At 41.2% G+C, this 22098-nt stretch overlaps 1 protein-coding gene across 6 annotated transcripts in view; it reads right to left on the bottom strand.

The window, feature by feature from the left end:
- LOC124019498 (receptor-type tyrosine-protein phosphatase U) overlaps nt 1-22098 on the bottom strand; it is a 348981-nt gene that overhangs the window by 181237 nt on the left and 145646 nt on the right. For all 6 annotated transcript variants that reach the window (XM_046334848.1, XM_046334850.1, XM_046334851.1 and 3 more), the window contains exon 3: nt 8396-8667. In XM_046334848.1, coding sequence (XP_046190804.1) covers nt 8396-8667 — 272 coding nt within the window. The remainder of the gene's footprint in view (nt 1-8395; nt 8668-22098) is intronic.

Genomic DNA, 22098 nt, shown 5'->3' with positions numbered 1-22098 from the left:
CACACTCCAGCCACATGAGGTCTAGCATTGTCTTGCATTAGGAGGAACCCAGGGCCAACCGCACCAGCATATGGTCTCACAAGGGGTCTGAGGATCTCATCTCGGTACCTAATGGCAGTCAGGCTACCTCTGGCGAGCACATGGAGGGCTGTGCGGCCCTCCAAAGAAATGCCACCCCACACCATGACTGACCCACCGCCAAACCGGTCATGCTGGAGGATGTTGCAGGCAGCAGAACGTTCTCCACTGTGTCTCCAGACTGTCACGTCTGTCACATGTGCTCAGTGTGAACCTGCTTTCATCTGTGAAGAGCACAGGGCGCCAGTGGCGAATTTGCCAATCTTGGTGTTCTCTGGCAAATGCCAAACGTCCTGCACGGTGTTGGGCTGTAAGCACAACCCCCAAACGTGGAAGTCGGACCCTCATACCGCCCTCATGGAGTCTGTTTCTGACCGTTTGAGCAGACACATGCACATTTGTGGCCTGCAGGAGATCATTTTGCAGGGATCTGGCAGTGCTCCTCCTGCTCCTCCTTGCACAAAGGCGGAGGTAGCGGTCCTGCTGCTGGGTGTTTGCCCTCCTACGGCCTCCTCCACGTCTCCTGATGCACTGGCCTGTCTCCTGGTAGCGCCTCCATGCTCTGGACACTACGCTGACAGACACAGCAAACCTTCTTGTCCATCCTGGATGAACTGCACTACCTGAGCCACTTGTGTGGGTTGTAGACTCCGTCTCATGCTACCACTAGAGTCAAAGCACTGCCAGCATTCAAAAGTGACCAAAACATCAGCCAGGAAGCATAGGAACTGAGAAGTGGTCTGTGGTTATCACCTGCAGAAACCCTTCTTTATTGGGGGTGTCTTGCTAATTGCCTATAATTTCCACCTGTTGTCTAATTCCATTTGCACAACAGATGTGAAATTTGATGTCAATCAGTGTTGCTTCCTAAATGGACAGTTTTATTTCACAGAAGTGTGATTGACTTGGAGTTACATTGTGTTGTTTAAGTGTTCCCTTTATTTTTTTGAGCAGTGTATATAATGAGGTTAGATTACAAGGGGTACTGGTATAGTAAACACCAGATAGAAATCTTTATTCAGTTTGGAATACAAAAAGTAACTTGAACTACTACCTTTGCCAGTTGGAATGTGCATGTAGGAAGCAACCTAGTAATGTTCTGTACCCGAACCCCAGGATAGCACAAAGATTTTGCCCCGGGAATTGAGATGCTTTTTACCATAGAGCTGCCGGTGATAATGACTGGTGAGATGTCAGAGGAGGTCTGGCAGTTGATAAGACTATGCAATTAGTCTATTAAACTAAATATCTGACTCCATAAAGATTATTTAGCAATATGCATTACACTATAGTTAAGTAACAGTATTAGAAAGGTCAAGAAAGGTCTAAGAATGTTCTATATCAAAATCAGATATTTAACCTTTTACAGCAGTGGGTTAAATCAGGGTCACACAGAGTGTTTCTTGGTAGTCTTAAACAAGTCTAATTTGAAACAAAGGTATACATACACCTTACACACAAAGTTATGGTCTTAAAAAAATAAAACACCTGTAGCATGTCAGATATAGATTCAATTATGAGTTTGCATCCCAATATTACACTTTACATACATCACAGAAGAATGAAATATAACACAAACGTTTGACATATAAACCACGGATTTCGAGGTGTAAAAAAAGTGTATTAATTATGAAAAATATTAACATTCCATCCTTGAGGCCACTAGACTGTGATTTGGTCATATGATTGCAGGAAAGGGGTATCATTGTAAAATGAATGGATTCACATACAAGGCATAAAGATTACAAGGCAATACGAGCATGATCAGAGATAGAGAAAGATAAGTCATAGCCTGAAATGTCGTACCCCAAGAAGTCCACGGGAAGGGGAGAGAGAGAGAGAGAGAGAGAGAGAGAGAGAGAGAGAGAGAGAGAGAGAGAGAGAGAGAGAGAGAGAGAGAGAGAGAGAGAGCAGGTCAGAGACAAATGAAGCAAAAGAGACAATGGAGAGAAGATCCTTTTATTACCATTTACCATGTTTTGATTCAAAATTTTTGTTGTTGACCCAATAGTATTACTGCAGAGTTAACCTCCATTCAGATATCCAACCTACAGAATGTAAAGACAACAGAGAGCAACAGAGAGAATGCTGAATTCCGGGGGAAGACAATAAACCATCTTGCATTCAGGTGATAAGAGTCACTTCGGGGTCTGGGCCGCCCTACATCTGTCTGATATTTCTGTCCTGTCTGTGAATGTGTGTGAGCGTATACAGTGCCTTGCAAAAGTATTCATTCCCCTTGGCGTTTTTCCTGCGCGTTTGTAAACTCAGAATGTTGTCAGATTGAATTTACGAACAGACAGAGCATTTCGCTCTCTGAGCATTCAGAGAATACACTGGACAAATCTGGCCGAGGAGTAGGGTTGATCCGAGCGTTCTGACCTAACAACAGTAGTCAAGCTGCTAAGTTAACTGGATAATGTTGGCTAGCTTGCTAGGTACTTCCAGACACATGAGAGAACAGCTCACTCTGACTATTTTACTCGCCCTAGTAGAGCTGGTTAGGCTGTTTTTATGTTATACAGACCATTGGTGACTGTAACTGTGCTGCTGGCAACAATTGAATTATGTTATTTTGCCAAAGTTTACTGACACCGGCCATATTCAACGGGTGTTCAGCGTTCGTAAATTCGTCAGTTATTCTGCGCTCTGGCACACTCAGATGAGAGTGCTCTGAAGTTCGAGTAGATAGCCAGAGCGAATTTACCAGCTACGTGTATCGACAGTTGTCGCAGTGACATAATGAACATTCTATTGAAATGGTTACTTGCACAGTGGAGACTTTTGTTAGACATGTAGTGTAGGTGAAAAATGCATGACTATGGTTGATTTTCCAGTAACCAGACTGTTGTCCCAGAAGTATTGAGCTTGAAAACATAGGTTTAATTAAAGACATGTGTAAGAAGAATAAAGTCTGAGTTCAGGTGAATGGACAGTGGATGACGCTAGGTCAATTGTGCGTCGCCCCACGGACATTCTGGTCAAGGCCGGCTTGCGACAGAGCCTGGGCGCGAACCCAGGGTCTCTGGTGGCACAGGGCACTGTGATGCAGTGCCCAAGACCACTGCGCCACCCAGGAGGCCCCGAAGTTGGAAGTTTACATACACCTTAGCCAAATACATTTAAACTCAGAGTAACAATTCCCCGTCTTAGGTCAGTTAGGTTCACCACTATATATGAAGAATAGTAGTATTATTTGATAGTATTTGTAGTATTTGTAGTATTTGTAGTATTTGATATTATTAGTAATATTTCATAGATATTGCCTTTAAATTGTTTAACTTGCGTTAAACGTTTCGGGTAGCCTTCCACTAGCTTCCCACAATAAGTTGGGTTAATTTGAGTCTATTCCTCCTGACAGAGCTGGTGTAACTGAGTCAGGTTTGTAGGCATCCATGCTCGCACATATTTTTTCAGTTCTGCCAACAAACTTTCTATAGGGTTGAGGTCAGGGCTTTGTGGTGGCCACTCCAATACCTTGCCTTTGTTGTCCTTAAGCCATTTTGCCACAACTTTGGAAGTATGCTTACGGTCATTGTCCATTTGGAAGACACATTTGCTACCAAGCTTTACCTTCCTGACTGACGTCTTGAGATGTTTCTTCAATACATCCACATACCTTTACTTCCTTATCATGCCATCTATTTTGTGAAGAGCGCCAGTCTTTCCTGCAGAAAGCAACCCCACAACATGATGCTGCCACCCCTGTGCTTCACGGTTGGGAAGGTATTCTACGGCTTGCAAGACTCCCCCTTTTTCCTCCAAACATAACGATGGTCATTATGGCCAAACAGTTTAATTTTTGTTTCATCAGACCAAAGGACATTTCTCCAAAAAGTTCAATCTTTGTCCCCATGTGCAGTTGCAAACTGTAGTCTGGCTTTTTTATGGCGGTTTTGGAGCAGTGGCTTCCTCCTTGCTGAGTGGCCTTTCAGGTTATGTGGATATAGGAGTTGTTTTACTTTGGATATAGATACTTTTGTACCTGTTTCCTCCAGCATCTTCACAAGGTCCTATGCTGGTCTTCTGGGATTGATTTGCTCTTTTTTCACCAAAGTACGTTTAACTCTATGAGACAGAACGCATCTCCTTCCTGAGCTGTAGGTCCCATGGTGTTTGTACTTACGTACTATTGTTTGTACAGATGAACATTGTAGCTTCAGGCATTTGGAAATTGCTCCCAAGGATGAAACAGACTTGTGGAGCTCTACAATTGTTTTCCTGAGGTCTTGGCTGATTTCTTTTCATTTTCCCCAAGAGGCACTGAGTTTGAAGGTAGGTCTTGAAATACATCCACAGGTACACCTCCAATTGACTCAAATTATGTCAATTAGCCTATCAGAAGCTTCTAAAGTTATGACATAATTTTCTGGAATTTTCCAAGCTATTTAAAGGCACAGTCAACTTAGTGTATGTAAACTTCTGACCCATTGACGTTTTGATACAGTGAATTATAAGAGAAATAATCTGTCTGTAAACAATTGTTGGAAAAATGACTTGTGTCATGCACAAAGTAGATGTCCTAACCGACTTCCCAAAACTATAGTTTGTTAACAAGGCAATTGTGGAGTGGTTGAAATTGAGTTTGAATGACTCCAACCTAAGTGTATGTAAACTTCCGACTTCAACTGTATGTGCTTGTAGTTCGTCCACTTTATTATCCAGCCATTGTACGTTGGCCAATAGTACCGATGGCAAAGGCAGATGAGCCACTCGTCGACCAGATCCTCACAAAGCACCCCGATCTCCTTCCACGATACCTCAGTCTCTTTCTCTCTGCGAATGACGTGGATGAGGGCCTGTTCCGGTGTCTGGAGTAAATCCCCCTTGTCCGCCTCATTAAAGAAAAATTATTTGTCCTCTTCAAGGTGAGTAATCGCTGTTCTGATGTCCAGAAGCTCTTTTCGGCATAGGAGATGGTAGCAGCAACATTATGTACAAGATCATTTACAAACAATGTGAAAAAAAACAAAAAAATAGCACGGTTAAGAGCCCATAAAATGGCTGCCAATACCCTCCGGCGCCATTCCGAGTGCCGCAGGAGGGGATGGCTGGCTAGAGGGAAGGTTCCTGACTTTTTCCATGGCTAAACCAACTAGGCTAGTAATTTAGCAATTGTATTAGTATTTACAGATGGCATAAAAGTTTGTTTTTAAGGCACATAAAAGTTCACATGTTCCAGAAGGCATTTCTGCAACAAAAAAAAGCATTTTGATAAAAATTCAAAAATGTACGCTCAAATGGCTCTCCTGTGAAGTAGAGATGCAGCCTGGTCTCATACACCTAGTTTCCTGAAACGAGGCACATATCATACTAGTTCCGGATTTACATTTACTATGTTACTTCTAGCATAAGAGACCAGGCTGTCAGAAAAGGTCTGCAACTTGAGACTGTATTTGTCACGCTGAAAATGAAGACGAGGGGGAGCACAGTGAGAGAAAACACACCATGGGAGAGAAGGGAAAATTGTGAAGAGAGGGAAGAAGCTGAGGGAGAGCACAGCTCCAGATCTAGTTGGCAGACTTGGTGGGCCGATAACATCTTTAATATTTTATAACAAGGTTCCAGCTATCGCAGACACCTCCACCAATAAGAGGAAGAAATATATGGCTGAGCACGGCAGATGGGAGGGATCTCCAATCAAATATATTCTAAAGTGATCTCACACTCTCTGTCTTCCATTTTCCACTTGCCCCACCCAACCCTCTCTTGATGTTAGGGGAAACAACAGCAACAGGAGGAAGTGAAGTGGCATAGCACCTATCACTAGAGTGATATAAATATCAAAGCTTAATCTTATCACAACCAACACTGTGTTGTTGTCTCAGGTTAGGCAACAAAAATGGCGAGACATACACTAGATAGAAACATGAAGCCTTCAAAAAGTTGTGAACAAGGAAAAGGAAAGCAGGGAGGAAATTGTATTGCAGATAGATTACTAGGCTGACAAATGATTAGGGAGAATTTATGTGGCTTTTGAGTATGTTAATCTACTATCGTTGGCTCTGTTGATTTACAGAGAATGGAACAGACTTTCTTTTTTTATTACATTCCACGCTTTAGACAATTTTACAGACAAACATTGAGAATGTGTGCTATAAAACAGCTCTCTTTCCTCCTACGTTCAAGGATCATGATTAAATCAACAGCCACTGAGAATATGTAATTGTCATAAAGTTACTGGGATTTGTTTTTGTCTTTAATCCATTCATTACAAATATCAATTTTTAATCAACTACAGTGTTGTGATAGCAGCATCGAAGGGAAAGTAAATCTAGGAATGCCTTGAAAGATTTAAGGCAGTGATATTTTAAGACTTCATAGGTTTATAATACAGTCAATTTGCTGTGCATTGGGTTTACTGGCATGATAGGCATGACCCAGGAACATTATTCTCTCAATCCATTCTTCAAGAGTAGACCCTGACTCTCTGGCGACAGAGCAAATCTGATGACCTATCACTTCAAATCCAAAGAGATTATATCCAGCTTGCTGCAGGGCTCCTGTAACCAAAGTCAGTTAATATTTAAAGTGACACGAGTTGTAGCTAACATGCTTTAAAGCTAAGAGCTCCTTGGTGAATACAGAGAGTGAGAGAGGCGTGCTGGGTCAGATCGAGTCATGTTCAACTCCACTCCGCTTGACTCTCTCCAACATTGTTTGTAGTTTATTTATCCGTTTTCATCGGCATTACTGCTGATGTTACTGCAGAAAGGGGCCATCATTATTTTTTTGCAGAGAAGGGACTCAAAAGCGGAAACACTGTTTTAGTGTTTCATTTGAGATGTATTTCTTCACTGCTGCTACATTATACTTGTCATGGTCAGACATAAGGTTCATGTACCGATCAGTTCATTGATTTAAAAAATTTGCCAAAAACTAGAAGATTGATTATTCTGGATAAATAACATCACAGTATCGTCATTTTGAGATGGATGATCTCAGCCTACAGTTGAAACAGTTTCTTAACAGGTTGTTGCTGCAACCAGTCATTCAGACTCATCCTCCTCATCTGCCCATTATTCCTTCCTTCTCCTAAGTGATGCCTCTCCTCGGTAGCCCTGGTGTGATGCTAACTCACACATGAGCCATCACTGGGCTCCTTAAGAAGCTGTGAAGCAGCATGCACCAAGACAGAGGGCAGAGAGGAGGACACAGAGTTAGAATTAGAAGGAAAAGGAGTGTTGCAAAGGAAGCCAATTAAGACACATCAAAAATAGGCCAGAGGAATGCTGTTCACCCCTGGTGTTTCTGCTATAGGAAACTGCCATGGCCACATTAATGGTCGTTAATGACGAACTGCTCTGCTAAAGAGAGCATTGATGTGAGAGCTGGTCTGAGGGTGGTGTGATTGGCTTGAAATCCTCTCACATAGTGATATATTTACTGAGATGACTGCGTTTGTCAGATATTGTTAAAGTCATTTTTCACCCGGCCCCTGGCTTTGACACCTTTGTGTGTTTGTGTTGTGTGCGTCGAGCTTAAATACCCCTCATTGTCAGGCCATACAGTGATAATTCCACAGTGTCATCCTACCTTTGGCTCATGTTTGTACAAAGCGGGACTATTATTTACACTTGAAGGTCAGATCCTGCAGAACCGCATGGAAGTTAATTAAGTCGAAGGGAATGACAGTTCTCAAAACATCACACACTACTCACCTTAATTGCATTTTGACAGCTCCGCAGGGTTTGCAGAAAATATAAATGTAATTTGTGGCCCGGTCGCGCCAATCCTGAGACCAATAGAAAGCACCTAGGTACCCACAGTGGCTGCCAATCAATTTGGGTCTGAGTGTGTAATGACCTGCCACTGATTGAGTGAAGTTGTGTTGTGTATTCCAATGGCTGATGTACAGTTAGCAGAGACAGTCTCAGTAGGTTAAACTGTAACAAGCCTGGCCACAGAGAAACCAGTTAGGGCCTTTTAGCACTAACCTAGCCTACATTTACCAAGGGAGCAATGATATTAAACTGAGCTAGCTTTGCATGTGATTAACAACAAGGTCTCCCTGTGGCGTACAGTATCTCACTGTTGGAGAACAGTGAAGTTAACACACACAGTCCTGGATGATCAGGCTTAGCTATTGGCTGGTTACCCTTATGCTGTATATGTGTCTGAATAACTAACACCTTCACTAGGCCTTAAATAAAGCCTTTTACGGATTGCATTAACATCATACATGAAGTCAATGGGATCAGAATGAGCCTGTTCGATTCTAGCCGCTACTATGTATAACTGACACAGTGGAAAAATTTAAGCATGCTGCGTAACGACTGAAAGTAGCAGTGAAGTGATGCCACTGTGAGGGATTTACCTGGTATTCATTGGGCCAGAAGGTGCTGACAGCCAGCTCCACTTGGTGCCACTGTCGTCCGTGGGACCCCGACGTGTTCCATACTGGGCTACCCAGCGGGCCGCCGTTGACCCGAACGTACGCCCGCAGTGCCCCTGGACTGTGGCCATCGCGGCTGTACAGGAAGTAGCTGAACTGGACGCAGTGTGTGTCGTTTTCACTCAGCGTCTGCAGCAGAAGCTGGGCACGATGCCCTGCAGCATGCTGGGAAGAGTTCACCAGCATATAGGAACCTGGAGGGATGAGACAGAAACAAGGGTAATGTCACACAAGGGTCAGAGATAATGCATACTGTAATGCCATGACCCCGACTTCAGCGACAATTTGTACCCGCCATTGGTGGGTACATGAACTAATTAACCTGACTCATCCTTCAGGTTCCCTTTGGGTTATGATACAGTGTTCTGAAATGTAATTGTAAGCCATGTAAGTTATCCTGAATGTGTTTATAAGTACTGTATCATTCATTTCGGCCAAATAATGTAACTAGAGTAAATAAATAATGTAACCCATTTTTAGAAAGGAATCATTCACATTTCTGCTGATGATAGAACAGAAGCACTAAAGATCTCAATGACATATCCCTCCTAATCTGATTAACCTCTCTTCAGATTCTAGCCTCATTGACAACGTTTACATGCCCACCAATATCCCATTATTATTTGGGATACTCAAGTATTCTGTTTTTGAGTTGACACATATAAACATCATATCCTGTTAACAATAACCTGAAAGAACATATATCACGGTTATGAGAAACCTGGATAAGATGCCTGGGATATGCTGATCTTAGACAGGATACTGCTGCTTTTAAACATCTTGTCCCATTTACTGTTGTTTTTTTCAGGCTAAGTTTTGCATATAATGGGTATTGTATCATCTAATTGTCAAACAAACTGAAAACGTGTATGGTTGAGAATGATGAGGCAAAAGGAATGCCAAGTAAGTCTGGCTGCACAACCTATTTGCAAACTTATTTCAAATTGAGAAATCATGTGACTAAACTGAATAAAAAGAAGAAACTACTGTATGAAACTAAGAAAAATTAAATAATAATTATTGTAAAAAGCTTTGGAGCACCTTTAATGACATTCTGGGGAAAAAGGCAAACTCGGCTCCATCATTCATTGAAACAGACTGCTCATTCATCACAAAACCAACTGATACTGCGTCGTCGGAACTAGAAGCACAAAGCATTTCGCTACACTCGCATTAACATCTGCTAACCATGTGTATGTGACAAATAAAATTGGAATTTGAAAGTACTTTAATGTTTTTTTCATTGGCAAGATTAGCAAATTTAGGCATAACAAGCCAGCAACAAATGCTGACACTACACATGTAAATTGAACAAATTATAAAAGACAAGCATTGTAATTTTAAATTCTATAAAGTGAGTGTGGAAGAGGTGAAAAAACTATTGTTGTCTATCAACAATGACAAGCCACCGGGGTCTGACAACATGGATGGAAAAAACTAAAATGACTGCAACACTTAACAAAGAGTTGCAGTTAGTTTCAGAGTGGGTGGCAAGGAATAAGTTAGTCCTAAATATTTCTAAAATGAAAAGTATTGGGACAAATTATTCACTAAACCCTAAACCTTAACTAAATATTGTAATAAATTATGTAGAAATTGAGCAAGTTGAGCTGTCATGGTCAAAACATATTGATACAACAGTATCTAAGATGGGGAGAAGTATGTCTATGACAAGGTGCTGCTCTACCTTATTGACATCACTGTCAACCATGCAGGACCGTAGTTTTGTCACAACCTAGACTACTGTTCAGTCATGTGGTCAGGTGCCACAAAAAAAGGACTTATGAAAATTGGTTCAGCACAGGGCAGCACAGCTGGCCCTTGGATGTACACAGAGAGCTAATATTAATGATATGCATGTCAATCTGATAAGATAATTATGTTCTCCAGGTACATCACCCAATTTAATTATATTATTCTCAGTCTGCAAACCAGAATTTGTAAGATCCTGGTCGAATGAAACAGACGGAGGCCCAGCTAAAATAGTCAAACAGGTTTATTCACGGAACGTTCTAAAGTCAAGAATACAAAAGAATTAATTTCATACTGACTCACGCCCACACATTTACACAGCCATACGCACACACACACAAACAGACGCACATACACACATGCCCACACACACATAAACAGACGCACACACATGTCCTGCTACGCACACACTGTCTTTCTCACTACCCAGCCGACAGAGATTAGTGACCTTGTCCTTGAGACGTACTCCCCGTTCTCTCCCAAATCTCTAGTCAGGTTGGCACCAAGCTTAGACAGTCTGTGTTTAAAATACCATGAAGACATATTACCATGAAGACATTTACCCTAATTCTGACTAGGACTACACATTTATTGATTATGATTTTATACATTCTAATCAATTCTATACAAGTATATGTTTCAGGGCGGAATATTCTAATCGTTCAATTAACAGACAATTCTCACCTATCACAATATCTCCTGGCTCAAAGTGGAGGGGAGATTGACTTCATCACTTCTTGTATTTATGAGAGGTATTGACATGGTGAATGCACTGAGCTGTCTGTTTGAACAACTGGCGCACAGCTCAGACACCCATGCATACCCCACAAGACATGCCACCATTGGTCTCTTCACAGTCCCCATGTCCAGAACCGACTATGGAAGATGCACAGGACTAAATAGAGCCATGACTACATGTAACTCTATTCCACATCAAGTAAGTCATGAAAGCAGTAAAATTAGATTTAAAAAACAGATAAAAAAAACACCTTATGGAACAACGGGCACACAGTCAGAATGTATTGTAATGTTTTTAAAATTGTATAAAACTTCTTTCTTTTTGCTGGACCCCAGCAAAAATGCCTTGGCAGCAGCTAATGGGAATCCATAATAGATACAAATCACTTCAAAAAGTAGGCTACCTGCGCAGTTCTATCCACCATAATTACATAATAATGTAATGAACACGAGGGGAGACAGAGAGCTGGTTTCAAGCGCAGGGCGCAGCAGGTGTTTATTGCAAAAGACAACAGGAGGAGGCAGGCAGCTGGGTCCAGGGGCAGGCAGTAGGTCATACACAGGAGTCCAAAAAGGCAACATTACAGGCAGGGAAAAGGCTAATAACTTAGTCCGGGAGATCAGGCAATAGGTAGATAACAGGAAATCCGATAGGCTGAAGTACAGGCAGGGAATAGGCAAAAGGCGTCGTTAGTGAGCAGGCAAAAACTATCATACAAGGGAGGTGTAAATCACGGGTAACAAGAGAGCTCCGAAAGCCGTGTGTCACAAAACAAACAATTACCTCACAGTGATGGGGTGGAAAGAACTGAACTAAATAGTGTGTGATAATGACATACAGGTGTGTGAACAGGTGATTAGAATTCAGGTGATTGTGATCTGGAGCGTGAGCTGTGTTCAGGGGATATATGTGTTTGAGGGTGTGTGTTGGAAGCAGATGTTACAAATAATTGATTTTGCTGATACTCCATACTGGACCGTATAGCCTACTGGCTACATTCACCCAAAATTTAGACAACTTTCTGCTTATAATTTCCGACATTTAGTAAGCCATATTATAATTGACGACATTTGGTAGGCCATTTGTTTGTCAACTATAGTTAGATACATGCAGCTTCCTTGTGTCATAATTATTGTTGTCCCATAATTCTAAATGTAATAGAGCTCACCAGAATAATTCCTTAGAATTAATTATTATTATTTAAGACCTCTAAATTATTTAAAAAATTTAGGGACCTTGGAGAAAACGCAATAACTACAAAACAGTGGCTATTGGTCCTGTGCAAAATGTCCAAATATCATTAGTTTGACCAGTTTTAAGGAAAGAAAGGCTGAGAAAACAATTGAATAGGAATATGATAAGACTTCAGTTTGTCTTAGGTGCATATTTTATGTGGTTAAAATACTGTCTACTTGCATGAATGTGTCAATGATAAGATATTACACACAAATTCACATTTTCTCAAGAGATGCTCAAAGAAAGAAATCATATTTCTGTTCTCAACACAAAATTAACATTTGTTGTATCATTTTACTGCAATAAATGCATAACTCTGCAGGAGTTAATATTATATTATGCTACATGTGAGAGGATATGGGCCTACAGTCAGTGTCCATATTTCAGTTCCCATATGAACATAACTTAGGAATATTCTGTTTATTCATGCTGGTTACAGGGATACTCGTGAGCAGGATACGAAAGGTGCATGTAGACAGCTTATCCCGAATAAGACCTTAAGTGGGATATAAACTACTATCCGGCATGTAAACATAGTTTTCTTGGCTTGAGTAAACAGTTTGAATGGGCTTTAAAGCCAGTGTTCTCACTGGAGTGTACATATATGCACTGAGATACAAGTTCACAGGTGGAGATGCCTGTGGCAAGCCTTTTTCAATGGGGAAGAGATAGAGGGGGGGGGGGGCATTTCTTGATTTTCTAAATACAGTAGTATATCGCACAAGGTTGAAACGTTTCACCAAGAGAAAGTTAAGTGTTTTTAAAGAATATGGATGTGCAAACACACTGATACACACACACACACACACACACACACACACACACACACACACACACACACACACACACACACACACACACACACACACACACACACACACACACACACACACACACACACACACACACACACACACATAAATCAGCCTGCTATGGCCATTTGAAATAAAGGGACGACTAGTCTAGCAGTCTAGATATTTACAGCAGCAAGGTGAGGCTGAGGTTGGTGAGGCTAATTACTGATGAAACATGAGTCCACTAAGACCCAGAACTCAAACCCCAAAGCCCCTTGTAATTAGGACAACACAACCTCCTCCCCCCTCACCTAGCATCTGTCCTCCATCAAGTCTGTCCCCACAAACGTGATTACAACAACAATGCCAGGAAACCTTCCTGTTTACCAACATAATCAAGGTTGTTGTCTTTGTTTTTTCGAAGGTCTCTGTTTTTCCATTCAGAATTGTATTGGACTCTGCGAGCTACCAAACAGAATTTGCAGCCTTGGCGGAGCTAGGCCTTACAGAGAAGTCGACTCTTATCAAAAGGCAAAGAGAATGTGAATGTTAATCGTAGACAGCCAAAGAGAGAATTGTTTAACTAATGTCTTCATGAAAGGCAAATAACATTAACAAATAGTCTGCAATGAAGTGAGGTGAATCTGACACAAAATTCCACGCAAGAAGCTATTACTTTCGAAGCCACCTTTATTTGAGCCATGAGCTTACGACAACAGTCAACGTTTTGGTGGGATATGAGTAGAGTCCTTATTGCCCCAATTCAGACTGCTGTGTACCGCAATAAACAATTTTCTGCATTATTCAAGTTCACATCTTACTCTTAGACAGTCTGCCTTACAGCCAAATCAAATCCAATGTTATTTGTTACATGCGCCGAATACAGTGGAATGCTTCTTACAAGCTCTTAACCAACAATGAAGTTTTAAGAAAATACCAACAACAACAAAAAAGTAAGAGATAAGAATAACACATAATTAAAGAGCAGCAATAAATAACAATAGTGGGGTTACATACAGGGGGTACCGGTACAGAGTCAACGTCAATGGGCAGGGGCACCGGTGTCGAGGTAATTGAGGGGGGGTCAATGCAAATAGTCTGGGTAGCCATTTCATTAACTGTTCAGGAGACTTATGGATGGGGGGGTCGAAGCATCTTGGATCTAGACTTGGTGCTCCAAGCTGACCAAGACGCTTGCCAGTTGGTCAGCGTATGCTTGGAGTACACATCCTGGTAATCCGTCTGGCCCTGTGGCTTTGTGAATGTTGACCTGTTTGAAGGTATTACTCACATCGGCTGCGGAGCGCGTGATCATACAATAGTAATGGAACAGCTGATGCTCTCATGCATGTTTCAGTGTTACTTGCCTCGAAGCAAGAATAGAAGCAATTTAGCTCGTCTGGTAGGCTCGTGTCACTGGGCAGCTCTAGGCTGCGTTTCCCTTTGTAGTCTGTAATAGTTTGCAAGCGCTGCCACATCCGACGAGCGTCGGAGCCGGTGTAGTAGGATTCAATCTTAGTCCTGTATTGACATTATGCCTATTTAATGCATCATCAGAGGGCATAGCGGAATTTATTATAAGCTTCTGGTTTAGTGTCTCGCTCCTTGAAAGCGGAAGTTCTACCCTTTAGCTCAGAGTAAATGTTGTCTGTGACTGAAATGGTGTACTCCTCAATGCCATCGGAAGAATCCCAAAACATATTCCAGTCTGTGCTAGCAAAGCACTCCTGCACTCCTGCTTTAATTTTTGCTTGTATGCAGGAATCAGGAGGATAGAATTATGGTCAGATTTGCCAAATGGAGGGCGAGGGAGAGCTTTGTACGAATGTCAGTGTGTGGAGTAAAGGTGGTGTAGAATTTATTTTCCTCTGGTTGCACCTCTGGTCCCCGGCTGCGTGGTCCCATGGTGTTTATACTTGCGTACTATGTTTGTACAGATGAACGTGGTACCTTCAGGTGTTTGTAAATTGCTCCCAAGAATGAACCAGACTTGTGGAAGCCTACAATGGTTTTTCTGAGGTCTTGGCTGATTTCTTTTGATTTTCCCATGATGTCAAGCAAAGAGGCACTGAGTTTGAAGGTAGGCCTTGAAATACATCCACAGATACACCTCCAATTGACTCAAATGATGTCAATTAGCCTATCAGAAGCTTTTAAAGCCATGACATCATTTTCTGGAACTTTCCAAGCTGTTTAAAGGACCAGTCAACTTAGGATGTAAACTTTTGACCCACTGGAATTGTGATACAGTGAATAATACGTTAAATAATCTGTCTGTAAACAATTGTTGGAAAAAATGACTTGTGTCATGCACAAAGTAGATGTCCTAAGAGACTTGCCAAAACTATAGTTTGTTAACAAGACATTTGTGGAGTGGTTGAAAAATGTGTTTTAATGACTCCAACCTAAGTGTATGTAAACTTCCAACTTCAAGTTTATGTAAGAATTTTGTTCATTGACTACAGCTCAGCATTTAACATCATAGACTCGTCATTAAGCTCGAGATCCTGGGTCTCGACCCCGCCCTGCGCAGCTGGGTCCTGAACTTTGACGGGCCGACCTCTGGTGGTGAGGGTAGGAAACAACATCTCCACCCTGCTGATCCTCAACACAGGGACCCCACTAGAGTGCGTTCTAAGGCCTCTCCTCTACTCCTTGTTTTCCCATGACTGCATGGCCATGCATGCCTCCAACTCAATCATCAAGTTTGCAGACGACACAGCATTGGTAGGACACTACAATGAGACGGCCTACAGGGAGGAGGAGAGGGCCCTCAGAGTGTGGTGTCAGAAAAATAACCTCACTCAACATCAACAAAACAAAGGAGATGATCGTGGACTTCAGGTAACAGCAGAGGGAGCACTCCCCATCCACATCGACGAGACAGTAGTGGAAAGTTTTAAGTTCCTTGGCGTACACATCACAGACAAACTGAATGGTCCACCCGCAACAGCGCCTATTCAACCTCAGGAGGTTGAAGAAATGTGGCTTGTCACCTAAAACACTCACAAACTTTTACAGATCACCGCCTGTATCACCGCCTGGTACGGCAACTGCTCTGCCCACAACCGCAAGGCTCTCCAGAGGGTAGTGCGGTCTGCACAACGCATCATAGGGGGAAAACTACCTGCCCTCCAGGACACCTACAACATCTGATATCACAGGATAGCCAAAAAGATCCTCAAGTACATCAACCACCCAAGCCACTGCCTGTTCACCCCGCTATCATCCAGAAGGTGAGGTCAGTAAAGGTGCATCAAAGCTGGGAGACTGAAAAACAGCTTCTCTCTCAAGGCCATCAGACTGTTAAACAGCCATCACTAACAAAGAGTGGCTGCTGCCAACATACGGAGTCAGACTCCCTGGCCACTTTAAAAAAAATAATAATAATAGATACTTGTTAGATATTACTAGAAGCACAAGCATTTCGCTACACTCGCATTACATCTGCTAACCATGTGTGTTTGCCCAATAAAATTGTATTTGATGTCATCTTCCACCAACTCATTTTCCCAGCAAAGAGCTGGGGTCAACACAGCCTCTACTGGGTCTCCTTTAAACACAGCACACAATGATTAAGGTGAAACCACTGCCTCGCATGAAACAACATTCATCTGGCTTTTCTGAAAAGCTGAACATGTCATCCCTTATCATTATCAACTGGATGATTATACACTTTCTCTGTCACCTTTAATATGAGCTTGACACCTGATACTAGCCTATTCATTAATTCACAAGAGAGGATTATAGGTTTTTAGGTTTCTATAATAGCTTGCCTGGTTTAATGCTTGAATGAACATCTTCATTGGCAACTTTGAGCCTCAAGATGGAAACTTAAAAGGACGAAGGACTTGACAGTCTGCCTGAATACCGTATGTCAACAGCAATGCCATAGCAACATTTAGTTAGTTCATAACTGGATTATACAGTATGCGCGACAGGTCTTATTATGACAGGTGAGTTAAACATGTTATGTGGGATATTACTTAGAGTGACATTATTTATTGCCATATTTTGTAAATTGCTGTGGGAGTAAAAAATAATTTGAGCTAACCAACCAATGCTAGTATTTACACTCATTAACATTCATGCTGAGAGTCATTTTCTCCTTGTAAACTAAATAAATATAAATAAATATTTACTCGCTAGACATATACATTGACTAACAAACACTTTTTAGAATGTATGTTGGCAAACAAAGTTTCCTCCTGTTTATCTCTATGCCAAATGAACAATATCAGTTTCAAGTAAATAGAAGAGAACACTTTGGCATTCACTGATTTTGAATGTCATTCTGTATATTTTCTAGATAGGCTTACAAAAATCCTCAAATAAAAATCCTCAAATAAAGAGTTTTCACCGGTTCAATCCATCTCCATGACAATCTCGCTGATAAATATGGACTTGAAAGAGTGGGATAGATGATCAATATTCTGTCTATTACAGGTTATACATATTCAACAGCACCCAGAATAATAACCAAAGTTCCACTCAAAATAATTCCAGGATATTACTTTTTGAGGTTAGAAAAGCTGCACTTGTGAGAAAGAGTGCATTGTCCTACTTTTATTTAAGCAGAACTGTTGACCTATAATGTTCGTACTTTAAAACAATCTTCAATGAATAACATGAACAGCGATCAGTTACATAAAAGAGAGACGAATGAAATAGAGAGAATGGTAAGTACTTAGAATATATATTTACTGCTTGAATAACTGGTGTTAGCTCCACACCTGGCAATATGTTACAAAAACCAGAACTCCCATCCCCCAAAACATGCTGTCTCATCAACTGATGGCAGAAATAAGCATACTGGACCAACAAGCAAAGTCTGAATGCATGCTTGTTTATGTATATGTATGATCTTCTGAACTGATTTATGTTCACCAGGAGTAAATGGGTGTTGTTATCATGTTGTCCTTGTTAAAGAAAGAACTCTACTGATCTACTGTTCATGCATTCTGTTATCATCTTCATGTGACTCAAAGTCACATCCAGGCATATACAATAACTCCTCCACCGTCTGAATATACAGTACACACACACCCATGCATGCACACACCCACGTGCACCCACCCACATGCACGCACGCACACAAGCACACACATACATGCACCCACAGTAACACACTCAGACACAAAGATATATAATGCATTATGTCCTTTTATGAATTATGATTCAAAAGCCTGTGAAATCTGATAAAGTCACAGTCATCCCCTGCTGATCCTCCCAAGGGCGTAAGAACATACATAACAAGATTAGAACTGATCCAGCACATCATAACTCATACGGAGCACTGCAGGACCCAGACCCTGGTCACAGGCTGTACTGGAGGATGATATCTGAGGCATGCCACAATGACAAGAAGGGAGGGAGAGAGGGATCCCTGGTGGGTAGAAGTAGAAAAAAATAACACTCTAAGGAGTAGTATGAGAAACTATGAATAGAGCGAATGAGAGAGGTTTATAAGGTTAAGAGGGGAAAAAAGGTTAAGAGGGGAAAGAAAGACAGTGGATTGATGTAAAAGCAAACAGTGGTGAAAATACAATTCTGAGAGATGCTCCCATTGAAAAAATATATATAAATACAGGGGCAATCTCAGAGCAAGGGAAACATGCCTCATTACTTGTGTATGTGCAACTCTTAGAGGACTAGGTTGTAGCTAATCATAAGTATGCCCTTATGCTAAATCAGTCAGGAAACAATTGTTACCAGATAAATGTATTAAGCTATTATTGTGTTAACTACTTCTTTACTTCTTGCCGTTGCCTTAGATACATAATAATATAGTCTGAATATACTTTCTAAACACACAAGGTAAACACTAACAACCGCAATCAAATAAAATCCTTTGTGATTTCAAATTATTTATAGTACGCACAATTTCAACACTCCAAGGATTAGCACCCACTTTCTCCCTCCTTTCAAATCTGGTCTGTCCTCCCTTAGTGAATTTTACACAACATAGATTAATGCTACAGTAGCTCTCTGTAAGAAAACATGGTCATAGTCTGAACGAAAGGCTTATAATACATCTCATTACAAAACCACTTCCAAAGCAAAAACATCATTTCAGAAGTTGAGCCAAAGGCAAAAGTACTGAAGAGATTAATTCTGTTCATTCTAACCCTCATCTTCAGCAAATGATTGGGAAGACAATTGATGTGCCAGATGAAAGAGTGAAATAGAGAGATTAAATAGATCTATTCAGTGCTGTCATGAATATTTGTGAACATACAGTAGGTCTGACAGAGCAAATCTTCCTCCATTACTCTCCGTTTTTCTCTCTGTTCCAAGCCTAACAAAATAGTATGGTAGCTAATTAAGCCTTCATGCTAGCCCAACAGGAATCGTATTTATTATCTTTTTTATTTGTTAATCTCAGGTAAAATATATGTTTTACTACCACACAACACTTACAGTGGTTCCTCCTTTAAAAGTTGTGTCATACTGCGGCACACTTCTGCAGCAGCATTCTGTGGCACGTTAGACATTTTTTCTAGTTTGACCACCAGAGGGCATCTTTGAGAAGCATTTGATAGTCTTCCATATTGCAGGCACGCGGGAGACTGGGGTTCAATCCCCCAACAGGGAGGAAGGAGTAGGCTGTCCTTGTAAATAAGAATTTGTTCTTAAAGTTTAATTTGGAGCCTCCTCGCCAACAAAGCCAAAGCTTTCGGCCCCAATTTCCCCACGGGATGAAGCCAACTCTCTCCGCCCTCTGGGCACGGAACGCCTTGCCAAACTCGTCAAAACCTTCCGCACCTTTGACCCTGTTCCAGGTCAGCCAAACGACACAGAGATTCCTAGCAGACATAGAGGATGCTTTGGATGGCCACCCGAACGCTACGGGTTCTGAAAAGCTTTACATGTTGAAGCAAATGTCGAATGGACACGTGACAAGGTTCATTCATCTACAACAGCAACACATGCAAAATGACTACACTAAACTTGCCACAGCTTTGAAATTAGAATTCAGTGGTTCTGCCACTCGGAAACACGACAGCTCAATGGCTAACACTGTTAAACAAGCTCGGAATGAACATGTATCCCACCTTCATTACCTACTTGGGCCCTGCAGCCCACATTGGCTTGCCTATCTTACAACTCAGAGAGCTTGCAAGCACAGTTTTTGAGGCATCAAAAGCACGCAACGCTAACAGCCCTGATATCTCGGTTTTGAAGTTTGACCAGGAGCACTCCTACTAGATTATCAGGTATTATCAGGTATTGGAGTGTTGAGAGATGATGCACAACAACAATTTCTACCACGAAACCATGATACCAATACCCAACGCAGTTGAAATAACTGTAAAGTACGTCGCCATCGAAACGACTATCGTTACAATCGACCTGATCGCTACGTTACTGCACCCAACCCACACAAAGTGTCAGAGCACAAGGGTAAAAAGAGTTCAAGGACGAACAAAATGTAGACAAATGTTCTCTAGAAGTTCTACTACGTGGAGAAGTAAAGCGAGAACAATTTGAGAAAAGGGTAGAAAGATAAGTCACTAGGACTAGATGTGGAATCGCTAGACAACAAGTCTGCAGGAATTAACACCCTTACCAAGGACGTTAAAAATCGAAATTCTCCCGCTCTCACTCGAGACCCTATCCAGGGCCCGCTCCATCAAGAAACAAGCCCACAGGCTTCGCCTATAGTCTGATACAAAGGTTGCAAAGAAAAAATATCAAAAGCTTCGCAAAAACCAAGTCCACTCAAAACCCGATAAGTCAATCTGCTTTAGCATCACGTCATTGCGAACAACTATTCCACTTTGTGGGGAATATGTCCACTAAACGCAAATGAAAACGGCCATACCTGGAAACAGTCCTGATTAACCGGTCATGCGCTAATTGATTCGGCTCGATAATATCTCTCATCTCTCAAACATTGTTCAATGATCTCAAAAGGGCTTTGAAGCCAACTAAACATTGGTTAAAAAGAAAATGATGCGACACTACAGAAAAAAAACAGAGGAAGGGAAGCACTGCTCTGGTATACAATAGTAGATTTTGGTAGACAGAAGGTGCTCTTTGATAAAACGGGTAAATTGGTTATCAAAAACAAAGGAGGACCAAGGAACTCTTCATATAATTATTTAAAATGCATTTATTTGTATGGCATGTTCAATAGAAACAAAGTTTTAAAAATGTGACGCATTTCGGTTGCATGGAGTACAAAGAAATTCAGGGAGTACAAAGAAATTCTAATACAACGTTCTCTTTTGAACAACTTTTTCAAATCAGCCCTAATTAGAAGAGGGAGTGGTTACAACATTGATTGGACAACACCTAGTAAGCAATACTATACACATTAAAAAGTGAAATACTGTAGATTAGTTGTCAAAATGTGATCATACCGCGTACAACTGGTTCAGTGATTATAGAGTACTTCTTTCGTGAGGTTAACATGGCTATGAAATGGACTCCTTCATATCTATCCCCACTACAGTGGTGTAATTTACCCAACAGTTGGGTCAAGCGCTCAACCTAAGGCTCTGGGTTAGAAGCACGGTTTAATTAACTCGATGCTATGTTTGGCCAATAATTGACCCAGCGCTGGGTCGTCAAAATTACCCAAATTTGATTATATATATTTAAAAAATGCTGGGTTAAAAATAAACAATAATTCATTTTGGAACAACATTTTGGAACAATGATTGGAATTTCCATATTCGGCATAACCCAATTTCTACCCTTTAAGATGCCAAAATATCAATTGTTTTTCATAATTGTTTACTGATTGTTTCAGGTCATGCATTCAACAAGATTTGGACGAAGGACTTCCACAGGGCAGCTATTTCCAAAGTTCACTCAAAAAGGCAATCGTTCTGAACTGGGTTTGATTTTTTTATTTGTTTTTTAAAATAAAAATACAAAAATATATTTTTAACTTCCATTGGTTAATATATTACTTAGTTCTCACGTGATAACTCATTATGTAGTTGTCCCTTTAAACATCCCAAGGTCAACATCCATATAGTGTTCACATTTCTTTCATGTAAATATCGCAGCAACATAAAAAGAATAAACAAGGTATTTGGGATATATCCAGCCTTTGCTATTTTCTTCATTACCATGCTGATGATTTCAAATTG

Source organism: Oncorhynchus gorbuscha, unplaced genomic scaffold (genome assembly GCF_021184085.1).
Source record: "Oncorhynchus gorbuscha isolate QuinsamMale2020 ecotype Even-year unplaced genomic scaffold, OgorEven_v1.0 Un_scaffold_609, whole genome shotgun sequence".
In the NCBI taxonomy this organism is placed as follows: Eukaryota; Metazoa; Chordata; class Actinopteri; order Salmoniformes; family Salmonidae; genus Oncorhynchus; species Oncorhynchus gorbuscha.
This window is presented reverse-complemented; position numbering and strand designations above follow the sequence as displayed.